General features: G+C 44.0%; 1 protein-coding gene across 1 annotated transcript in view; it reads right to left on the reverse strand.

Moving 5' to 3' along the window:
• Positions 1–21,297, reverse strand: part of NRK (Nik related kinase) — an 87,659-nt gene that overhangs the window by 27,224 nt on the left and 39,138 nt on the right. The window contains exons 8-18 of the mRNA XM_059482659.1: positions 19,964–20,018; positions 17,927–18,005; positions 17,068–17,243; positions 15,297–15,369; positions 14,698–14,893; positions 13,236–13,400; positions 12,334–12,492; positions 9,121–9,270; positions 3,828–3,959; positions 1,544–1,611; positions 367–482 (exon numbers count right to left, since the gene is read on the reverse strand). Of these exons, the coding sequence (XP_059338642.1) occupies positions 367–482; positions 1,544–1,611; positions 3,828–3,959; positions 9,121–9,270; positions 12,334–12,492; positions 13,236–13,400; positions 14,698–14,893; positions 15,297–15,369; positions 17,068–17,243; positions 17,927–18,005; positions 19,964–20,018 (1,369 nt within the window). The remainder of the gene's footprint in view (positions 1–366; positions 483–1,543; positions 1,612–3,827; positions 3,960–9,120; positions 9,271–12,333; positions 12,493–13,235; positions 13,401–14,697; positions 14,894–15,296; positions 15,370–17,067; positions 17,244–17,926; positions 18,006–19,963; positions 20,019–21,297) is intronic.

The raw sequence follows: 21,297 nt of genomic DNA on the forward strand, positions 1-21,297 counted from the left end.
ATTTGCCAATGAGTGAGTATCAGTATTGAATTACATCTGTATTTCTGGAATGTTGGCTCTGCTGAGTTTCAATTGTGTCACTAACTGCAACAGAAATTATTTTTTCCAATTCTTAATTGAGGCAATTCAAATTTTCCATATGAAAATATATTCACAGTCACTTTTCTAACTCAAAAGAGGAAGTAAATATATTTTAGGGACATGGGACCATAAAATCCAGAGGGCTTTCAAAAGCCTCTCACCAGAGGATGTGATTAAAAGGACATATCCCATTTGCAATGCAGAACTTGACACCCTGCAGACGACCATTTCATGTGACAGGAGTTTAGCACATTCTAACTGATGGATTTTTGACTTAGGAATCACCTGAGGTTGACCAGCTGCTCTGATGAGATCCCATCTCCCACTGCTTGGTGCCAGGAGTGCTGCTGCTACTGTTCAGCTTCAGAGCATGTCCCCCAGGGGATGACTGATGAGTGTTACTGAGCAGAAAGACAAAAAGCAGATGAGACTCTCGTGTGCTAGAACAGAGACTGGAACAGAGCTCCTGCTGTTACAGTACAAGGTCATATTCTGGATAACTAAACTTCATTGCTGCTCCAAGCAGGGCCACCCAGGAGTGAGAGGAGATGATGGAGGGGACAGTTTCCTCTGGGCACTCATCCTGGGAGACTAGAGATTTCCAAGTCATTACTAAATATCCTACATTACATCTCCCTTGGAATCTTCAGAGTCAAATGTCAGTCCTGATTCCAAAATCTCATGGCTTGACAACTCAAGAGAATTGCTCTACTACCTTCCTAGAATATACATCAGCAGTCACTTATCAGTGGAGAAAGAAATGCATTGGACAGTAAAATAAACTGCCAGGCCAGTGGCTCAACCAGAAAACCAGTCCCAGAAGTCACTCATTTGTAACACTGACAATTATTTATAAATTTCTTTTCTGCTTTGCCTCCTGTAATTCCCAAGTGGGGAACATTTAGGGCTTGATTTCACTTCAAAGTTATTTCAGAAGATGTTTCTGACTCTGACTCATCAGAAATGCTGCACATCACTTTGTTATTTCAGCTAAATCTACTTCACTTTCCAGTCTCTCCAACCCATTCTGTTCCCTGATTAGACATCCAGTGGGGGCTGCCCTTTACTGCTGAGCTCTAGACATCCTTGGTCTTTTCTCCTGGGATATGAAAAAAGTACACCAGCCTTAAGGGCAGACTGCCAAAAATGTCACAATACATCTACAAGCTCCCTGTTCAAGCTGCTATCAGGCAAAACAAGCTGCACAAGCTGTAATTAAAAGTGCCTGTACAAGGAGTTGGGGTCAGACCCCCCTCACCAAAGCATCCAGACACCTGACTGTCCTTTGAAACCAATGCCACTGAGGTAGATCATCTGCCAGATACTTCAGTTTTCCTACTGACAATAAAGCAGTATTAAAAAATTACTTTAGGCATCGAACACAGTATAAGCACAGTGCATGTCTATAAAATATACAGTGTAAATTTAGTTTAGAATAAGCACAAAACACTTTAGAGCTTACCTTGAAAGGCATCTCTGATGGCCAGGCTGATCCCTGCTGTAAAATTTTGAGGTTGTCCTTTCTGGAACCTTAAGGATTTAATCAAACATTTCAAGGTTGCTATTGATATTTTAATAAATAAACCAAGTCAATAAACCTTGATAATGCTTATCCTGTATCAATGAAAAAATAAACAGAAATGAACAATAGTTCAGTGGAACCTGTGGGGAGGTATTCCATGATATCAGCACTGGACGCCGCAAGTCAGCAGCAGGTGCTTCCAGTTTACTCTCAGCCAGTGCAGTCTATCAGGGGTGCAGACAGAAAGAGGTTTGCACCTTTCCTCAGAGTCAGTATCATTCCTGGTCAATATTTAAAGCAGACAGTGAAAGGCACCTGCAGTCACTGAATGCAGCTTTCCCCAGCTGGTGGATTACCTCATGTTGTTACCACAGGCTGGGGAATGAGACACCCACACACGCCCCAACTGCAAAGTAATAAAATAAATACACACATGGGCATATGACTTCCTGCTCAAATAGTCTTGGACTTGTTCTTAGAAATTCTGTTAGAAAGAGAAACACACCATCACCTCAATTACACAAACTAACAAGCTTTTCCACAACAAGCCAGACCTTTTCACCAAACAGGCTGCTACAAATACCTGGTCTAACAAAAGAGGTGTGTCTGCAATCACAGATCCTGCAGATATTATATGTGTGCAGATATCATACACTGTGTTGATTTGGCATGGCCTGGTTTTTGGTAGCAGGGGGAACACAGAAGTGGCTTCCATGAGGAGCTGCTGGAAGCTTCCACCGCGTCTGACAGAGATGATCCTGATGGCTCTGGAGATGGACATGCTGCTGGCCCAATTAGAGATGTCAGTAACCCCTCTGTGATGCCATATTTAAGAAGAAAATCCAAACAGCACTGGCAGTTTTTCCCCAGAGCTGGTGAGGTGCCCCTCCCAGGGCCGTCCCAGCACAGCCCCGGTGCTGTGTGATCTGTGCCGCCCCAGCCGCCGCCATCTCGGTGCGGCCTGCAGCGAGCCCGGCCTGCATGGCCGCCCCAGCCAGCCCCGCTGAGGGCAGGAGGGCAGGGCCGGCAGCGGCTTCTCCTGCCCGGGGCCCTCACCAAGAGAGGCCTCAAACAACGCCAGGGCCGCCATTGCCCACACAATGGCAGCAGGGCTGCCTGGCCAGCTGTGAAAACATGGCGGGTGAACCTAAACCTAAACCTGACACTGAACCTGAACAAGATCAACCTCTCAGCTGCGGCATCCTGTGGGAATCTTTGAGTTGATGGAACTTGTTGGCAATGGTACTTACACCAGTTTTACTTCTAGTCAGAGAAGAGGAGCAAGTGAGAACATGTGAGGGAAACAACATGGCGGCGCCAAGGTCAATGGAAAAAGAGGGGGAGGAGGTGCTCCAAGCACCGCACACGAGATCTCTCTGCAGGCCATGGTGAGGAGCATGGTGAAACAAACTGTTCCCCTGTAATGCATGAAGTCCACAGGGGATGCAGAGATCCACTCACAGCCCATGGGAAAAGTGCTCACACCACAGTGGGTGGGTGCCAGAGAAAGCTGTGATCCAGTGAGAGATCTGAATGGAGAGAGAGGGCCCCTGCTTCTAGAGACAGAGACAGGGCCCTTGCTTCCAAACTAGAGCATCCTATCCTTAGAGGATGGCACCCTGTGAAGGGGTAAGCCATGCCACATCCCTCCCATGTTTACCTGTGGGAGGGACCCCACAGCACAGCAGAGGAAAGACTCTTCTCCCTGAGCAAACAGAGGATCTCAAGGGATGAACTGACCAAATCCCCACACCCTGTCTCCCTGCACTGTTGATGGGAAGGAGGGAGGGGCTGAGGGGAAATAAGGTGTTTTAAAGGCTTATTTTACTTCTCATTATCCTCCTCTGACTCTGTTAATAATAAATTTACTTTATACCTTTAAATTTGAACCTGTTTTGCCCTTAGAGTGTCTTCTCCCAGTCCTCAGCTCATGAGCCCTTTGTTAATTCTTTTCCCTCTCCTCTGCTCAGCTGAGAGCAAAAGAAGGTGAGTGAATGGCTTTCGTGGGTGCCTGGCATTTGGCCAGTGTCAAACCACGACATACACATACACATAAACCCACACCACCAACCTCCTTGTAAATTTGCATCTTTCTTTCTAGATTAGTGTGACCCAGTTTATACACAAGGAACGAGATTTTCAGAGTTTCACAAAGTGTAGAGTGCGGATACTACACAGTGCAGTGCAATCAACCCCCAGTACAAACACCCCGAGTTTTACCCACCTTTGGGGGCTGCTCTTTGCTGTGGCTCATGCTCCAGAACACCTCATCCTGCCCAGGGCTGAGTGGAGCTGTCACCATGTCTGACAGGGAGCTGCTGTGGTACACGTCCTTACTAGCCCGGAAATTCTCACACTTGAAATAAACAAAACACGTGGTGGTGAATTGCACTTCCCTGCCTACCTAACAGGCTGCAGTCTCAACAGAGATCAATGGTTCTGCCTTGGAGATTAAACATTTACTAAGTAGCAGGAATATTGTGTCTGGATAGAGCCCTACTCACCTTGCTCACTGTGCAGTGAGCTATTCATTTCCAGCATGTTAGCACAAATATCCCAAGGTGAAAGGTACAACAAAAAGAAATAGTAAAAACATCTATTCTCTGTGTGTATATATATATATATATATATATATATATATATATATATATATATATATATATATACACACACACACCTTTCTTAAATCTGTGGAGAAGCAACTAGGTCACTGGCAATGCACAGGCAACTAACTACCTGGATGATGCAAAAAATGCTGTGGAATCACTAAGTTTCATTCAAACCTGGACAATGCTTCCACTGCAGGATTTCCATAGTCTAATCACCATTGGAACTCACCTCCCCTAACTTAGATATTGACTTCCAAGCTATTCATTGCATGGCCACCACCAACTCACAGTCAGTGGAGGCAAATTGCCTGCTGCAAAGACTTTTTAAGTGCTCCAGTGATTATGAGGGGACCCTGGTCCTCCTCTGAAACAAATTTTTCAATTACTTGAAAAAAAGAAAGATCAAACTTGAGAATGCAGCAAGAAAGAATGTAATTATGTTCAGATTACACCCTCATGGGTGGTCAAGTCCAGGTGATCCCATTGCAGCCACCTGTGTTTAAAACATCTGTAAAGGCATCCACTTAGAGCACTAGGATAGCAAAAACCCCAATCACAGCAGAGGAAGGGGAAGGAATCAAGTTACTTCCTTACAAAGTCTTCACTTAAGGGGACCAAGAAGTAAGTGGTGCAAAACTCAAGCTAAAATATTCAATATTTGGTTCTCTGATTTTTTCTGCATGTAAAAGAAGAAACTCAGAGTTAAATGTGTCAGCTGAGAGTACTGCCTCCCTGAAATGAGAAATCCTCTTGGACACAAGACCAAGACAGAGCACACAGAAACTCTGTCTGAGCTGGGCCTGTCTGCAGGGCAGATTCTGCTATGCTGGAATCAGTTTGATACTACAGAAACAGAAGAAGTATTAGAGGAATGCCTGAAGCTGTACCACTCTCTGCTTCACCTTGTCTGATCTCCTATGCAATGCTGGGCCAGGGCTCTCTGGGAGGTGCCTCTTCCTCAAACACACAACAAGATCAGCACCTCCAACACTTGGAGGCCTAAGAATGAAGTTTGCAATTTTTTAATGAGTCAGAGTTCAAACTCCTGTGTCCCAACTGAGTTACTGCACTTTAGAGGCACTTGCAGTACATTTTCCCCAAAGAATTATTCAGATGAGTATTTTATTGATTTATCAGGTAAGTCCATACAATTCTCCAGTTTATCCATCCTAAAAAGTAAATCACTGTAACTAGAACTTCACACAGCTTTCAAGAAGATAATAGGATTATGAACCCTCTGTAACTGTACAAGACTGAATTCCATGGGAACAATGTTCAATGTCAACTAAATACTGATAGACAGTAATTCCAAAACTAGATAAAAGATGTCAAAGACACCTCATTGCAACCTCCCAGACCTGTATGGCAAAGTCAACTGCTAAAATCAATCCTCAGAAGTTCACTTGGTTATTCAGGTGCTTTTCCTGTCTTTTTGGGACAATATGTTCTGTTGACTCTCTTTAGAGAAAACAGCTTTTTCAGCAGTTGTAACATATGTCCTTTCAAAATACCTTTTTGTCCAACAAGATTGTTTCTAATAACAGTTTTTAGTTAACCAGAATTATTTGAGCAGCAAAGTGCTCACCTGAAGAGATTCATTGTGGGTACAGAAACAGATTTTGTAGCAGGTGTATTATTATCAGAATATAGGAGGATTTTCTTTTCCTTGCCATTTTTTCAATAAGATACATATATTTCTTTTTAAATTCCAGCCTTTGAGTCCTGCTGATTACCAGAAAACTATTTGTGTTTAAAAGCATGGATAAGCTTTGCTGAGTCATTATATAAGTGAATCCAAACTCTGCCCAGTACACCAGCTCTATGCAAAGCCAGGAACAGATACCTGCTTCCACAAGCAAGCCAAAACCATCTCAGATAACCCCCATAATCAGTGTTTGATATTCTCCTTAGGTTTGTATAGGAAAAATAATTTAAACCCCTCCACCTAACAATGATTCTAAACAACTGAGATTTGAACTTTAAATTGTTTTTCTTGTAAGTAATATCTAAAGAACAGCAGCTCTCCTCAAGCACAGAAAGCATTGGTAGAGAAAGTGTTACCTACTGTGCGTCCTCAAACCATAAAGGGACATGTAGCTGAGCTAAGAGAAAGAACACTTTGATTCACAAGATAACATAAGGTGATACAGCACAAAAGACTCATTACTAGAGTTAGTTTAAAACCATTTAGAAGCAAGAAGTTTTGAAAAGAGGCTGTGCTGCTTTTTGGAGGATGCCCAAGTTACTAATTTGAACTGAATCTACCTAGAGGAGATAGATTAAGTGCAAGTGCTGTTAGGAGACAGCATAAGGAAAAGGAATTTCTTAAACTTCTGAGCAGGTATTCTGGGATACTAGGGCACTCCATGGCTTTACACACAGCTAGCTCTTGTAATATTGTTACACTTCTTGTTCAGATTCAGTCACATCACCCCACACAACAGAGAATATCTACCTAGCAAATCCTATAGGAAAACTACAAGAGTTAATTAAAAATGGAGCTAATTTCAGATGTGAGCTAAATTTTTCCACAAGTCAGGCAGCAGGAGATGCTGGGCAGAAGATCAGACTCAGTGACTTTGTTCAAGAAGCCTCTGTGGAATTCTGCAAGCAGTCCAAACCAGCTCATCCCACACCAGCACAACCAGAGAGCCAGATCTGCTGTGTACTGCAGCAAACACAAACCTGGAACAAAGCAGGTGGAATTGTACACTCTGACTCTCACATTTGCCACAGCAGACAGAAAGGATGTAAGGCATTGAGAAATCACGCTCCTTTCACCTCAGGAGCTGTGTAAAGTTTTTCAGTGAAATAATTCTGAGAGAGATATGGGCATCCAGGACATGCCACAAGATCTCACAGAATATGACTGTTGAAAATAAGCAATTTTTGTCTGAGCAGAGCAGTGATGGCAAACTCTCTGACAAACCTGGCTGGAAGTTCTTCAGTGCAGGATCTCTGATGAATTCAGCTTGCATTTTAACTCCACAGTTGACTTTTATTTTAAATCAACTAGGCACCCACATACTGAATTTCACAAGTGTATTTTTGTGGTTTTTAATCTCCAGGTTTTTAATCTCCAGGTGACTACCTGACCCATCACTTGTATTGCCTAAACACCTCATGCAGTCAATGCAGGCAGCGTGTCCAAACATGCTGCCATTAGCAGCAACAGCTGCTCCCAACCAGCAAAGGGAAAAATAACCCTTCAGGGGATTGATAAATTACCCATTGAAGCTCATGTGGACTCCATGTGAACACAGCAGGCAGCAGCACAGATTGGCTTCTCCCTGTCCACACACACTGTCAGCTGGAGCTCTGCCTTGTGAGGGGGTACCAGGGCACCTCCCAGCAGATACTGAAATCACAGCAACCACTGTGCATCACTTGCTGCTGTTATCCTTAAGTAACACCATCACTCTGAACAGCATACATTTTCTGTAGTGTAATCTCCATCAAGAAATGTGAAAGAAGTTGGTAAATACTGCTTCATTCCTCACCACTCCCCTCAGTAACTTGGAGAGGTGCTACAAAACAGGAAAGCACTGACAGGGTGCAGAGGAATGACCTTGTCCCAGGTGCAGCCTCTCATCCCAGGAGCGGCTCCCAAGAAGGACAAGACTATCCTCTGTACAGCCACTGTACTCCTGCAGAATCCCAAATGCCCTGCAATAAACCATGGATGCTCCCACTGCTATCACAGGGCTGAAATATTTGCCTCAGGGAAGCTGCCAGCCTCTGCCCAAGGCTAAGCTACAAATGTCCTTCTTGTAGACCTTGCAATAGCTCTCCAGTGATTTGATGCTGCAAGCCAGGCCATCAACTCAGCCCACTAAAAATACTCATGACTTGAAACAATAAACAGGCCCTGGAAAAAAAGGATGTGAGAAGACAAACATAAATATTTTTCCAGGTAAAAGCTATCAGGTGAAATGAGGCCTTTCTGCTCACAACATCTGTTTCTGGTGATTTTTCCATCATCACCAAAGAGCAAAGCAAGCTGAAGAGGAAAGGCACAGAGAGGCTTTGACTCAGAGACATTAAGAGCCAGCTATCATCCACCTCCCAGACTCCGAGACTCGCTCCAGGGCACGAGCCAAAGCAGGATAAGGGAGAGCTGCTTCCCCAAATCCTCCTGCTGGGGAATTTCAGCTACTCTGATATCTGCTGGGAAAGCAGCATGGTGAGCTGAAGGCAATCCAGCAAACCCTGGAATGCACAGAGGGTAACTTTTCCAGCCAGGTGATAGGCAGCCCTGCCAGGGGGGATGCTGGTTCTGAGGGTCACCAGCGCAGGGGAGCTAATCAGTGAATTCAAGGCTGGAGCAGCTGGGGCTGCAGTGATCACACACTGGTGGAGTTCATAGTCCATAGTCATAAGGACATGGCTCGGGCAAAGGGTGAAGTCAGAACCCTGAATTTTAGGAAAGTAAGGAAAAAAATTTTTATGATGAGGGTGGTGCAACACTGGAGAAGGTTGCCCAGAGAGGCTGCACATGCCCCATCTCTGGAGACATTCAAAACCAGGCTGGACAGGGCTCTGTGCAACCTGATCTAGTTGAAATGTGCCTGCTTGTGGCAGGGAGGCTTGGCTAAGTGACTTTTAAAGGTCCCTTCTGACCCAAACCATCCTATAACTCTGTGACCTTTCATGCAGGATGTTCACCTGAAGCTCATGACAAGCCAAAACAACAATGAGTTTACGAAACATTTAGGATAATACAGTCTGATCTCATAGTAATAACCCATAATTACAGCTATGCTCAGAGAAGCATACAGGCTCATGCTGCTGCCTGGTGAGACAGTGTGACATGCACTGAAAGCAGCTGAGCTGCCACCAATAACCCACCCTCCTCTGCAGCCTGTGGTGCCTAGAGCCACCCCTGTCCCTCCCCAGGCAGTGCAGTACCTGCACGAGCAGGGCTCTCTGTGGGGCAGGCGTGCAGGGGCTGGAGCTGCTCCCGGATCCCATCCTGGGCTGCGCGGGGGCCTCGTGTCCCAGCGCCGCCGGCCACAGCGGGGGCTGCACGCTGTCACTCTGCTTGGCTCGCTCCTCGGCCTGGGAAGGACAAAAGCAGCAGCACATTGCACAGAGAGCCCCAGTTCATGGGCTGGATGCTGTTTCATGGCAGCACAGAACACATCACCTCCAATGGACCTTCCCACTGAGGAGGACAGCCCTGGCACAGCACAAACCACCATCTCCTCTCTATTTGCCGCCCTTCCTCCTCCATCAAGTTTCCAAACAGAGCAAGGAGAAGGGCTTGAGTTTCCATCTGCTGTATTCTACGCCACTCCTTTGGCTGCAGGCTGAGATTTTAGCTGGGAGGAATCATCTGTCTATACTTACTTATCTTTGACAACATGCAGCCTCTGTTTTGCTGTGCATTAATTACCCCCTTCCACAGCATTGACATTACTGCACTTTGCTTTTTACCTTAAAACACTTTCAACACTCTGTCTTTTGGTATGTTACTTGTGTGAAAGACTGAGGAACATGATCTAGAAGGAATAAATTTCCTGAGGGCATTGCTCATTACAAAAGTCTTTATCCTGTGGTTTTGACTCCACTATGCTTTTCAATTCTGTTCAACATGACTAATTCCCATTCTCTAATGTAAATCTTCAGCATATCCTCTGATTCAACAGCCTGGAAACAGCTCTACACAGTAAACTAGAGATTAATGCCATAAAAATACCCTGTATCTGTGTTAGGGTGGGCATTCTTAACAGTATCTCCCACTATATCTGGATGTTTGTGCTTGTATCAGAAAGGTAAGCATATTCTTAGCACAGCCTAGAAACTGCTGAGGACATGGAAAATTATTCCACTTTGTCTCACTGTGGAAAAAAAGAAGACCAAAACCTAAAAAAAAACCCCCAGTTACTAAAACAAGCAACCACAGCCAAACCACGAAATTCTAACTCCAGTGAACACACTCTTGAGGCCACATTTTCATTACCTACAACTTGTAATAATGAAAGGCAAATTTTACTATAAGCAAGGAAGAAAATGTAAAAGCCAGAGATGATAATTCACCCCTCAGCTCTGGGCCCAAGGAACTCCCAAGAGAGGGTTCTGCACCCCCAAACATTAAACTTGAGGCTTTGGAGGGCTTTAGGGTTTTTAGTTTGTTTTTAATGTCTCAATGAAACTATAATTCTTGTGCTCTTCTGTGTATTGATGACTGGTCCTAGAAATGGGAGCCCTAAAAAGTACAAACAAACTCACTGTTGAGTAGGCTACCACTGTCCCCATACAGGTACCTCTCAACAGAGGAGCTAACATCTCTGTTGCTAATGAACTGGAAAAGTTCAGCATCAACAGGAGCAAAATCTCTGACTTATCCCTGTTAAAAACAGTTACAACTTTAAAGCATTTTCAGATCACTGCAAATAGTTAAGACTGCTGACAAAGAAGTCTCAACCAAAAAAGGCTGTACCACCAATTATGAATTTAGTGGAAGGATCTATGACTTCCAAGAAGTTCTGAGATTAAGTAAATAATATTGTACAATATCCTTAAAACTCGAACATATTGTTGCAGCCATGACGACAAAAGCCTCATGCTGTGAACTTAAAAAGCAACTAATCTGCAACTAATTACACTAAATTAAAAGTTAACAGTGACTGTACACTAAATTCTTCATTTTGCTATCAAGGAGTAATTTACAAAACACATACCAAAACAAGAGATGAGTATCTAAGACAGTATTTTATTGGTTTTTTTGTCTTCTAACTACAGTAAAGTAGAAAATAAATTAATCATCAGAGTTGCATTTTCACCCATTAAAGGCCTAGAAAAGGCAAAGCTTTTCTATTGACTTTGATGTTGTGTATTTAGAAAAAGCAGCTTACTTCTCTGTCCACACTCAATTTGCTCCTCAGCTGGAATAAAACCCAGCCCTCCATCATCAAACAAATACTGGTTTCAAGAGCAGTTCATTCAAATTTCAGTAACGATTTGCTTAATCAGTCAGTACAATAAAGCCTTTAGAACCAGGGCATTTGTGGTTTTGACAGTTAGGTTGTACTTCAAACAGAATTACTCTCGTTTTCACAAACTGCTGCTCTAACAAGGAGCGTAATATCTTTTGTTTTCCTAACTTCATGCTGCTGCTTAGCTGATTGCAGACTCTATTCAGTTACTCAAATTCATCATTTCACCAATTCTAGCAGTTACATTTAAGTATTTATCAGTGCAGGACATTTCAGCTCAGGGAATAGTTGCAGCACACACACACGAATATGACAAAGATGGCAGCAGCAAGGTGTTAAGAAGCTGCACTGCATTTCTCCTATTTACATGTGCATGAGCTGCCCTCATGCCTCTTTGGGCATTTTGGGAAGATGACTGCATTTTGCCATGACTGCACTGAACATCAGATCCATTCTTCTACTGAGGAGGCACCTGTGAGCTGCTGAGATTTTGACCCAGACTTTAGTGACACAACAAATCACACACCAGCTGTAGAACTGGGTTGACCAGTTGGGATTATATCAAAAAAGCATGCCAGGAATGAGGAGACGGAAATTGACCCAGAGCTTTTCATGGCATGGTGACAGTGACCAGAATGAGTTGGTGGGTAGAAATACTGTCAGAGTTAGCAAAGGAGGAAAATGGATTGCAGTACGGGCTGACTGTATGTGGCTATCCCTGATCCATCAAACCTTATCCTGGGACATAAAAACCAAGAAAAGGCATCACAGGCTGCTTGCTGGGGCACAGAGGTCTGTGCTCAGGGGGCAGGATGCTGTTCTATGCCTGGCTCAGTTCTGTGAACCCTAGCATCAGGCAAAGACCTCTATTAAAGCTCAGGTGGTATTACCTTATTTCATGCCTCTCTGAAAGACAAGGGAATGACACCTATTGACCAGAAGAACCTCATTTGTCCACTCACCAATCAAACACTTCCCTCAACTCAAAAAGAAGTGACAGAACAATACTTCCTTTCCCTTATCCTCTGAATATTAATGGAAACTGAAGACTGCAGCATAAGTGTGTAGAAAAACAGGTCAAGCTCCAGATGTAGGTTTAAAAATCAGTCTGCTCTCTGCTTCAGCATTCCTACAGCATCATAAACTACAAAGCACCAAAATGCTGCCCTGGCCAAGACAGTACCTCTTTGCTTGTGCTGCTTGATGGAGGATGCACTCCCACATTTGAATTCTTGGAAGGCTCCTTCTTCTGCTTGTGGTCATGCTGGAGTGACAGCAGCTGAGTCTGGTCTTTGGGGAGGGTTCTGTGCATCTTCCTGTTGTGCTGCACATCTTCCATCTTCTGAAAGCACAGAGTGATGGACCTCAGAGACAATGATGCCTTGGAGGGCAACCAAGTTGCCTGCTGGAAATTGTGGCTTTTCAAAGAACACAGTGACCACAATTCCAGCAGGGCTGACAGAAGAGTCAGAACCCTGAGTAACAGGAAGAATAAAGTGGCACCAAACACTGTTTGGCTTTTTAGACAGCAGGTCAGAAAAACATATTTGTTCTTTTTACTTTTACTAAAACCAGAGGTCTTTAATCAAACGCTGCATGCTTCTGTTTGATTACAAATCAATTTGCAGCTGAAACATTAGAAAAAACATTGTGGTCAAGGTGACAGACTTGATAATGACAGTTCAGCGTTAAAATTAACCTCTGCTCCACTGTTTTTGTGAAAAAGAAATGGTCCTGGTTACAACATGAATGCAAAATGGGGACTGGAGATGTAAGCTTAGGTTTAGCTGATGCTGGAAGCTTTCAGGGTAAAGGAATTTCAATCAGACCAATTCAGCACAGAGGAACACCAGGGACAAAAGTGGGAGAGGCAGTGTCCCTGCTGTAGATATGGAGGGTGACTCAGTAACATCTAAGTCAACTCAAAGGAAGGCTGAATCTGAGAAGAAGAGGCAGTAAATGCATTAGTGAAGTTCCTCCTTGGTCCATGACTCAGAGGATGGGAACACCCTCAGGGAACTGAGAGAGACATCAGATACAGAACAGGGAGCTGCAAACTGCTGTCAGCAAACACCCTCTTCATACCTGCTTCTTTTCCAATTTCCTCTGTCCATCTACTATGAAGTATTCATCTTCCACAGCCCTTTTGTCTTCTTTGCCTCTTTCCTCTTTCCTCTGACTGACTTTCACCTCTGGCCACCTCTGCTCACACTCCTGCTGCCCCCGTAGCTCCTGCTCTCGCCTCTGGTGCTGGAAGAAAGCCAGGGAACAACATTTTACTTTACTTTAGTACCCACCAGTTACTCATGCCAGGGCTCATAAATCACAAGGCCCATTTCCTGCTCTGCAGTCACTAAAGGGGGGGACACCTGGCACACCACAGAGCAAAAGTGGGCAGGGACAAGCTGCCAACCTCTGCCCTTTTGGCAGCCCAGGGCAGATCTGTTATTTATGAGGCATGTGAGATCTCCCTGACAGCTGACAACTAATCTAATGACAAATGTCTTCCCAACATTTCAAGAAGGGAGGGGTTTTTTTCCCAGTGTTCCCATTTTGCTGGAGCAGCACTGTGCTTCACAGGTGTCAGCTCTGAAGTGTTCACACAATGCTCAAGTTATGTCAGATACAAGAGAGAAGAGACACGTTGGTGATTTTTGTGTTGTGCCACTGCAAAAGCGAAACTGAGGGGCTGGAGTGTGTCCAGAGAGGGGCAGCAGAGCTGTGGAAGAGTCTGGAGCACAGGTTTGATGAGGAGCAGCTGAGGGAGCTGAGGGTGTTCAGGAAAGGAGGCTCAGGGGGGACCTTACTGCTGTGCACAACTCCCTGACAAGAGGTTTTAGCCTGGTGGGGGTCAGGCTCTTCTCCCAGGTAACAAACAAGTGGTGCCATGGCAGGTTTGGATTGGATATTAGGAAAAATTTGTTTACTGAAAGGCTGGTCAAGCATTGGAACAGACTGCCCAGGGAAGAGATGGAACCACTTCTCCTGCAAGTGTTGAAAAAGGTATGTGGATGTGGCACTTAGCACCAAGATATAGTGGTGGACATTCAGTGTTGGGTTAATGGTTGGATCCTAGAGGTCTTTTCCAGCCTTAATGGTTCTGTGATTTTATGATTTAGCTCTGCCTCTAAGACAACAGTGTGTCAGGCACCTGAAAGGGCAATCAGCTGCCTTTTAATACCTCAAACAAAAGCAGGGCCAAGACTCAGGACCAGACCAACAGACTGCAAACTGGGGAATACACATGAGGAAGAAATGGGGATCTCTCACCCCATCTACCAGGGCTACCACCACCAAACCTACTCAAGCAAAATGCCCTTCCCCTTCTGCTCACAGAGCAGGGCAGGTTACCAGCAGCAAAAGGACAGAGCCCATCTAAAACCAGCCCATCTAAAAAGTGTTCAAAAGTGACACAGATCTCCCAAGGTGCCAGACTTGATCCAGGTTGAGCTGACAATTTAACACAGCCTTCTTGCCCTGCAAAGCCTACAGGCACATTTTCCATTTGTGATGAGACATGGAATAACAGCACAAGCCAGGCCCCTACATCCTCCAGCCTCCTCCTCTGCTCCTTCTGCTGCTCGATGCGCTTCTGCCGCTCTGCCAGCAGCTGCTTCTTGTACTTCTCCTGGTCCTTCGGCTGCTGCTGCTGCCGGTGAGGGTCTGAGCGGTTCTTGTTCTCCTGCTGCAGCCGCAGGAACTCGCGGCGCAGAGTTGACTCCCCCGGGAGATTAACGATGGAGCTGAAACAAAGAGCAGGTTTCTACATGACAAAACACAGCATTAAAGAGAGAACAGAGGTACTTTGAGAATGTTTGCTGTCCTGTGTTAGCAAATCATGATGTATTTCTAGCAGGTGACTCTACAGCAACACTTGGTGTGCTACAAACCAGCCTGAAGCTGATTATTGGGTCCTTCATTTGAGAGTTTCCCCCCTATTGCAAGGAAAGTAAAGCAGCAGCCTATTACAGGCATTTCATACTCAGCAGTTATGTTTGACAGCTACAAAACAGTTAAAGCTACTAAAGGGGACCTAGGGGACTAGGGATTCAGAGCAAGTTAAAAAAGCTGTTCTGGCTGAGGAGAGCTGCCTTCAATGAGAACAGCTTGGGCAGTCAAATTTTCTATTTCAGTAATAAAATTAACCTTGGTTCTCCTTCATCTTCATTCAGCTCATCATCTTCCTCCTCACTTCCACTGTAATCATAGTCTGTTTCTTCTGAAAAAGAGAATAAACAAACACCAGAGGAGGATGCTGTTATTTGAGACATGATCTTGAACTTTATCTCTGAGCAATCAGCCTGAACTACAGGCTAAGGAGGAACTGGAATTTAAAAGTCACATGTTGTAGAGGGAGGCTGAGGGAAGGCAAAATATCCATGTACATAATTCAAAATCTAGTTCAGTTAATGATTCAGGGCAGCCCCTTTACAGACACCCACCTTTTCCCATGACTGACTGTATTGGTTTTGCAAAACTAACCTACTTCCATAATCTGAAGCAAATTAGGCTAAACCCACAGAGAAACCCAACCCCCACAGCACCACCAGCAGAGGGGTTCTCAAAAACACATTTAGGTAGGACATAAAATCTTACACTGCCCTGCTCTGCTGTCATGGCTATGCTGAGGCCACCAGTAAATCCAGGTTTTCCTTTTGTATCAAAGGGAATAATTAGGTAAGCAAAAAAAGAAAACATAAACTAATACTAGTTTTATCACAATGTTTTAAAGGCTGACCGATAGTTTTAAAGTTCTCTTCAAGACTGACATGAAGGCAGTTTTTATGGGATAATTTCAAACTGGTCCTACCCTGCATTGTTGGCTGTAGTACATGCTAAATTGTCACTTCATTTTTCTTTTGAAATTACTATTTTGAAGTGTGTAGTCTGGCAATTCCATACTATTCTCCTCCTCAGAGGGGTTTTGATTAAAAATAGTATTTTCAGGTCAAAATATAACTATTTATGAAGAAGTGGCATCTTTGCACTCCTCCACACCTCTCAAGAGCATTTGTGAGAAATTCCAACTCACTGTCTTTCCATTTCAGTGTGCTTTGAGATTCACAGCTGAAAGAGGTGGCAGAATTTGCAGCTACTACTGGAGTCAGTAAATCTACTTTGCAACAGCAATTTAATTTTAGATGCAAATATTCCTGTTTATAAGAAACCTTCCAACACCACAGTGCTTTTCCAGTTTGCTCTCACAGTCCCTGATCTTCACATCATTTCTGGCAGTATAAAACACGCTGAAGGGGAAAAGGGGAGAGAGGGCAGAGCCATTGGTCTACAGGCCACTTGTCTCTGTCCCCTTTGCACAGCCCTTAGTCTGCCATGCACAGGCATTTTCACAAGTATCACCCCAATTCCTGCACTGCTTCTTCCAGCTTTTGCTCTGAAGGGTAAGGCTGGCATTTGGAACAAATTTTCTTCATACATGCTGTGAAGGAAATGATTCATTATAACATCTGCATTTTACTGGAGCTTGGAGGTCTTTTGTGCACTCTATTTCAAAACACTTAAAGAGCCCTGCTGCCCCCAAAGAACTCACAAGACAAAATTACATGGAGATCCAACAGGCAAATCAATTGGATCTGGGACAGAAATACGAGAGAGAGAGACCAGGAAACACTTGTGGCTCAAGAAAGCAGAGACCCAGATTTCACTAGGAATCCTTGGTCCCTGCTAGCACCAGGGCTGCTCTCAATAACTCAAGCTTCCAAGGACTTTAGCACTAAAACACCATTAAGGACCCAGGCTTCAACAAAGGGATCTTCAAAATGGCCCCACTATTGAGGACAACGCTTTCTCAATTTTCCTGGTTTTAGTATTTCAGCTGCATTTGCCTTGTGCTCTGCTGCCAAAATCTGAAGAGGACATGCTCTCTGAAGTGTGCTTTATTTTGGTTCTGCCATGTTACCCTTCTCTCCTTTTTTCTTCCTTGTCCTGTCCAGGTGGTCCTTGAGCATGATGCGCACTTGCCGCTCGTTCTGCATGTCGCGGATGAAGGAATGCTTCAGCAGGGTCTCCGTGGATGGACGGTGCAAATAATGCTTCACAAGGCAGCTCTCAACAAAATTTAGGAACTTCTTTGACCTAAAAAAGACACAACAGTGGAGAAAGAGTGATAATCCTTTTCAACTTGTGGCCCAAGCACTACCTGAGTGGTGGAAAGCACTAACTTTGCAAGGTTTCCTTCTACACATGATCTGAAACAATTTGAGTTCTGCCACCAGTGAGACTCCTGTGACCAGCACAGTGCTGAAGGTGAACTCCACCTCACCATCCTCTCAGAGGAGTTGTTACCTTGAATTTACATCCTGACCAACAAAACCACAATCTGGCCAACACAAGCCTTTCAAAAAGGCCCTTGACCTTTTGATAAGGTGAAGATTTTCTTTATACACTTAATTTAAAACATAAAGTAATTCTCTGTAGGGCAGGTGACTGCCATTAGCCCCACAACGTCCAAGCAATCTGATAAAGCCCTGACCCCAAGCAGCACATCTAAGCCTTCCTTGCTTACTCTGCAATTTCGGCCACAGACACCAAAATGAAACAACTGCCACAGTTCAGGCAGAGTTCAAAAAGAGAGGTGTTGTTTCCCAAAGGTCAACTATATCTGCCCTCTGGCTCAATCCAGCTCATAGAAACAGCTTAGGAATCACCTCATAGATAACTACATGATTTAACAAAATCATTGTTTCTGAACAAGAGAGCTAAAAGCCCTCCTAAGCCCACTGCAGCAAAAATACAGGTTTTTTTACACATCTCTTTACCATTTTCTGGATTTCAGCTTTGGGGGTGGGTTCCTTGGGATGAGGAAGAGTGCTCTCATGGGATGCATGTCACACAGGGCTGCAAAGGAAACCACAAATTATGGAAGGATGCATGTACCCCCTGTGACCTCACTTCCCACTTCCAACATCACAGCATCTGCCCCAGAACCCCACCAGGAGGCAACCAAATTCACACTACAGCCAAGAAATCAAGTTTCTGAGTACACAGAGATTTTCAGGTAAAAGAGATTCAAAAGAAAGGTTGCAAAGCAAGAACAAGTACAACTTTCTAAATATTTTATATAAATACAGCTTTGGAAGGACATAAAAAAGCTCATTTTTCCCATACACAAAAGCATGTTTGCACATACACAGAAATTAAACCTGAGATTGAAATATTTATCTAGTTTTTATGTCTGGCTTCTGGTTTCAGATAAATTATAAGCTCCATTTTAACCAAACTCTTTGCCACATTTTTCATGGCATATGAGAAAACTCAGGAAGAAGAAAAGCTGACCCAAAGCACAGAGCTCACAACCTGCCCTGTGGCACAGAGCAGAATGACAGAGCACACATTTCATCCATCCTGTGCTCTGGGAATGGGAGCACCATTCCCAGGTCACAGATTCCACCCCTGCATTCAGAAGCCACCTTCTCTCCAGCCCACTGTACTTCTCTTCAGGGCTACTGTTGTGGAAAGCTGAAGTTATGAGGAACTCAGGAGAAAGCAAATACCATCCCCAGGCACTTTGTATGGAATTTTGAGTGTGTTCCATCTAGCAGGGAGAAATGTTGAGGGTAAAAGGTTTTCCTTCACCAGAGCTACTGAATGACAGCTGATAGGAACTACAGGAAGGCTGATTTCTTATAATATTTAGGTGTTCAGCAGTGATGCTCTTAGCAGAAATGAACTTAAAGCATCACAGAACCAGTAGAAGTGAGAAGCTCTGGTAAAGCTTTCCCTACTTTCTATTAATTTCTCAGTCTGCCTCCACCTGCCATTCTCACATTTGGTTCTGGCTTTGACATTTTCCTTGGTATGTTCAATAGAACATGATGCAGTGGCAAGGAGGGGCAGAAGTCTGGTTTCTAGCTCTGGGTTCCAGACACTGTTGTACTACAGTAAACAAAACACAAGGCAACACAATATCATCCACAGTAATTCCCTGTCAAAACTAGGGAAAACATCAAATACATGAGGAACTGGCATGCAAAACTACAAAGTGTCTCCCAGAGAAAACTCCCCATGGACTCATGTCTCAGGACTAAGCTTCAGTCAGGCTAAAGCGCTCCTGAACTCCAGCTGCTACAAACCAAGGCTGATGGGAGAGCAGCCAAGTGGGTTGTTTAAAAACAGCCTACGTGCTCTCAGGCTCAGGCCAGAGTTTGATGGGTTTCATCTCCCTTACTCTCAGCAGTGACCAGATACTCCACACATCCCATCTGCCCTGCAGGAGCTGGGCAAAGCCACCAGCCCCCCATGCCAACAAAAATGCACCCACAGGTCTCTGCCTGACCTGCAGGAGGCTCTCTGGGGGAGTGAGGGGGCAGCAGGCTGGGAAACTGTGGCAATCTGCTCTCAGGCTGAGAGTGGTCATGGATCAAAGCCATTGCATGTGAGTAAATGCCACATTAGTCCCAAAATCTGTCAGAAACAAGTCAGTTTCAGAGTAAAAAAATAACCTTTAGGCCTACCTTCTTCCACTGCCACAATTTTTTTAGTGACCTAAACCCAAAAGGCAATATTTTCTGCTAACATATCAATCACTTCTGCTTAGTTGTATCCACAGGCAGCAATCAACAAACTGATGCTAACAAGAGCTTTAAGAAAAGAAATTTTGTTTTCCCAGGAAATAAAGGCAAGGAACCAAAATACAGACTGAAAGAGTGTAAAAGGAAGAAGAAAGCAAATGAGTCCAAATGAGAAAAAATCACAGAGTGTTTTTAAAGATACAGATAGAACCAGAATTCTGCGCATTAGCCAAGCATGAGTTATTTTAGCAGAGAACAGCCCCACCTTTATACCAAATCACTTACGAGGAGCTCCTTCAGCCATTTCAATAGCAGTGATTCCCAGGGACCACAGGTCACTCTGCAGGAAAAGAAACAATACTCATTGCAGCTTGCAGCATTCAAGCTCAGTTGTTTTACTTGTTTGTTTTCTTCTTGGGTTTGGGTTTTTTTGTTTTTTTTTACAGTTTCCCTAGATCTCTCCTGGATCATGTTGTTTTACTTGGAGTGAAAAATATTCTGCTCCCTTCCCAGTCCCTACTGAGCTTTTAGGAAACGTGCTAATAGCCAGAAGCTTGCTATTCCCCATGCAACTCTGATCCATCATTTAAACAGCCAGCCCCAAAATGAGACCTTCTGCATTCAAAAAACAAGAGCCAGACAGAATATAGCAGGCACTGTTTAAATATATGTCCTAAATCTGTTTTCATGAGGCAGCAAGACACAGCAGTGCCTCACCCTTCTCCTCCTGGCCAAAAACTACTCTTGGTTTTAATGCTTGTTTCAGAGCAGTCATTGCTGAGTTTCTACACTGATGGAACAAGAATTGTAGTCAGGCCTTGGGGTCTGATTTTTTTCTGTACCAAGTATCTGGTCACACATTTTTGGGCACATGAGAGAAGAGTACATTGTGCAGTCAGATTTGTGCCACAATGTATGTTCAGCTCAGTTAACAGAGTGGAGTTCTCTTTATCAGCTGATCTGGATGCCAAGGGCCAGGTTTTGATCATGGAAAGTAAATTGCAGCCACCATCAGTGTCAGTAAAAACTTCACACGTTGCCACTTGATTAATCATGTGCATTATTTCACTATTCTTTGTATCTAAATGTAGCCAAATGAGAGGCACATGGCCAAACCAACTTGCAGAGCTTCTCTAAAACTTATCTTTTAAAAAAACAGTGACAGAAAACCTTCAGAGGTTAGAAGGAATAAACCTTTACATGAATAGCAGCTCATGCCCAGCCCAGCACTCTAAATGCAATTTTATCAACACAGCCCTCCCAGTCCAGCTGCTCTGAACTCTTCACACAAGCTGAAAGCCAGTTCACATCAAAGTTTGTGGAGGGATTCAGCAACAAAACTGGCGGGGATTTCACAGATCCACAATCCTGACTTGTAATTAAGTAAATGACTGAAAATAAAGAGTCTTCAAGGGGTAGTACTGCAGGTTTTGAGGACAGTGAGATAAACATCCAGGCTATAAGGAATTTTGGTTTGGAGTTCCAAAGCATGAGAGGCAGACAGGTGTAAGGGAGGATGACAGTGTTTGTAAAGCTCAGTGTGCATACAAACACATTTATGTGGATATATTTGTACTAGTTTTGTCTTGTTTGTTTGTTCTGTTTTTTTTTGAAGAGCA

This window comes from Ammospiza nelsoni, chromosome 15, assembly GCF_027579445.1.
Source record: "Ammospiza nelsoni isolate bAmmNel1 chromosome 15, bAmmNel1.pri, whole genome shotgun sequence".
Classification (NCBI taxonomy): domain Eukaryota; kingdom Metazoa; phylum Chordata; class Aves; order Passeriformes; family Passerellidae; genus Ammospiza; species Ammospiza nelsoni.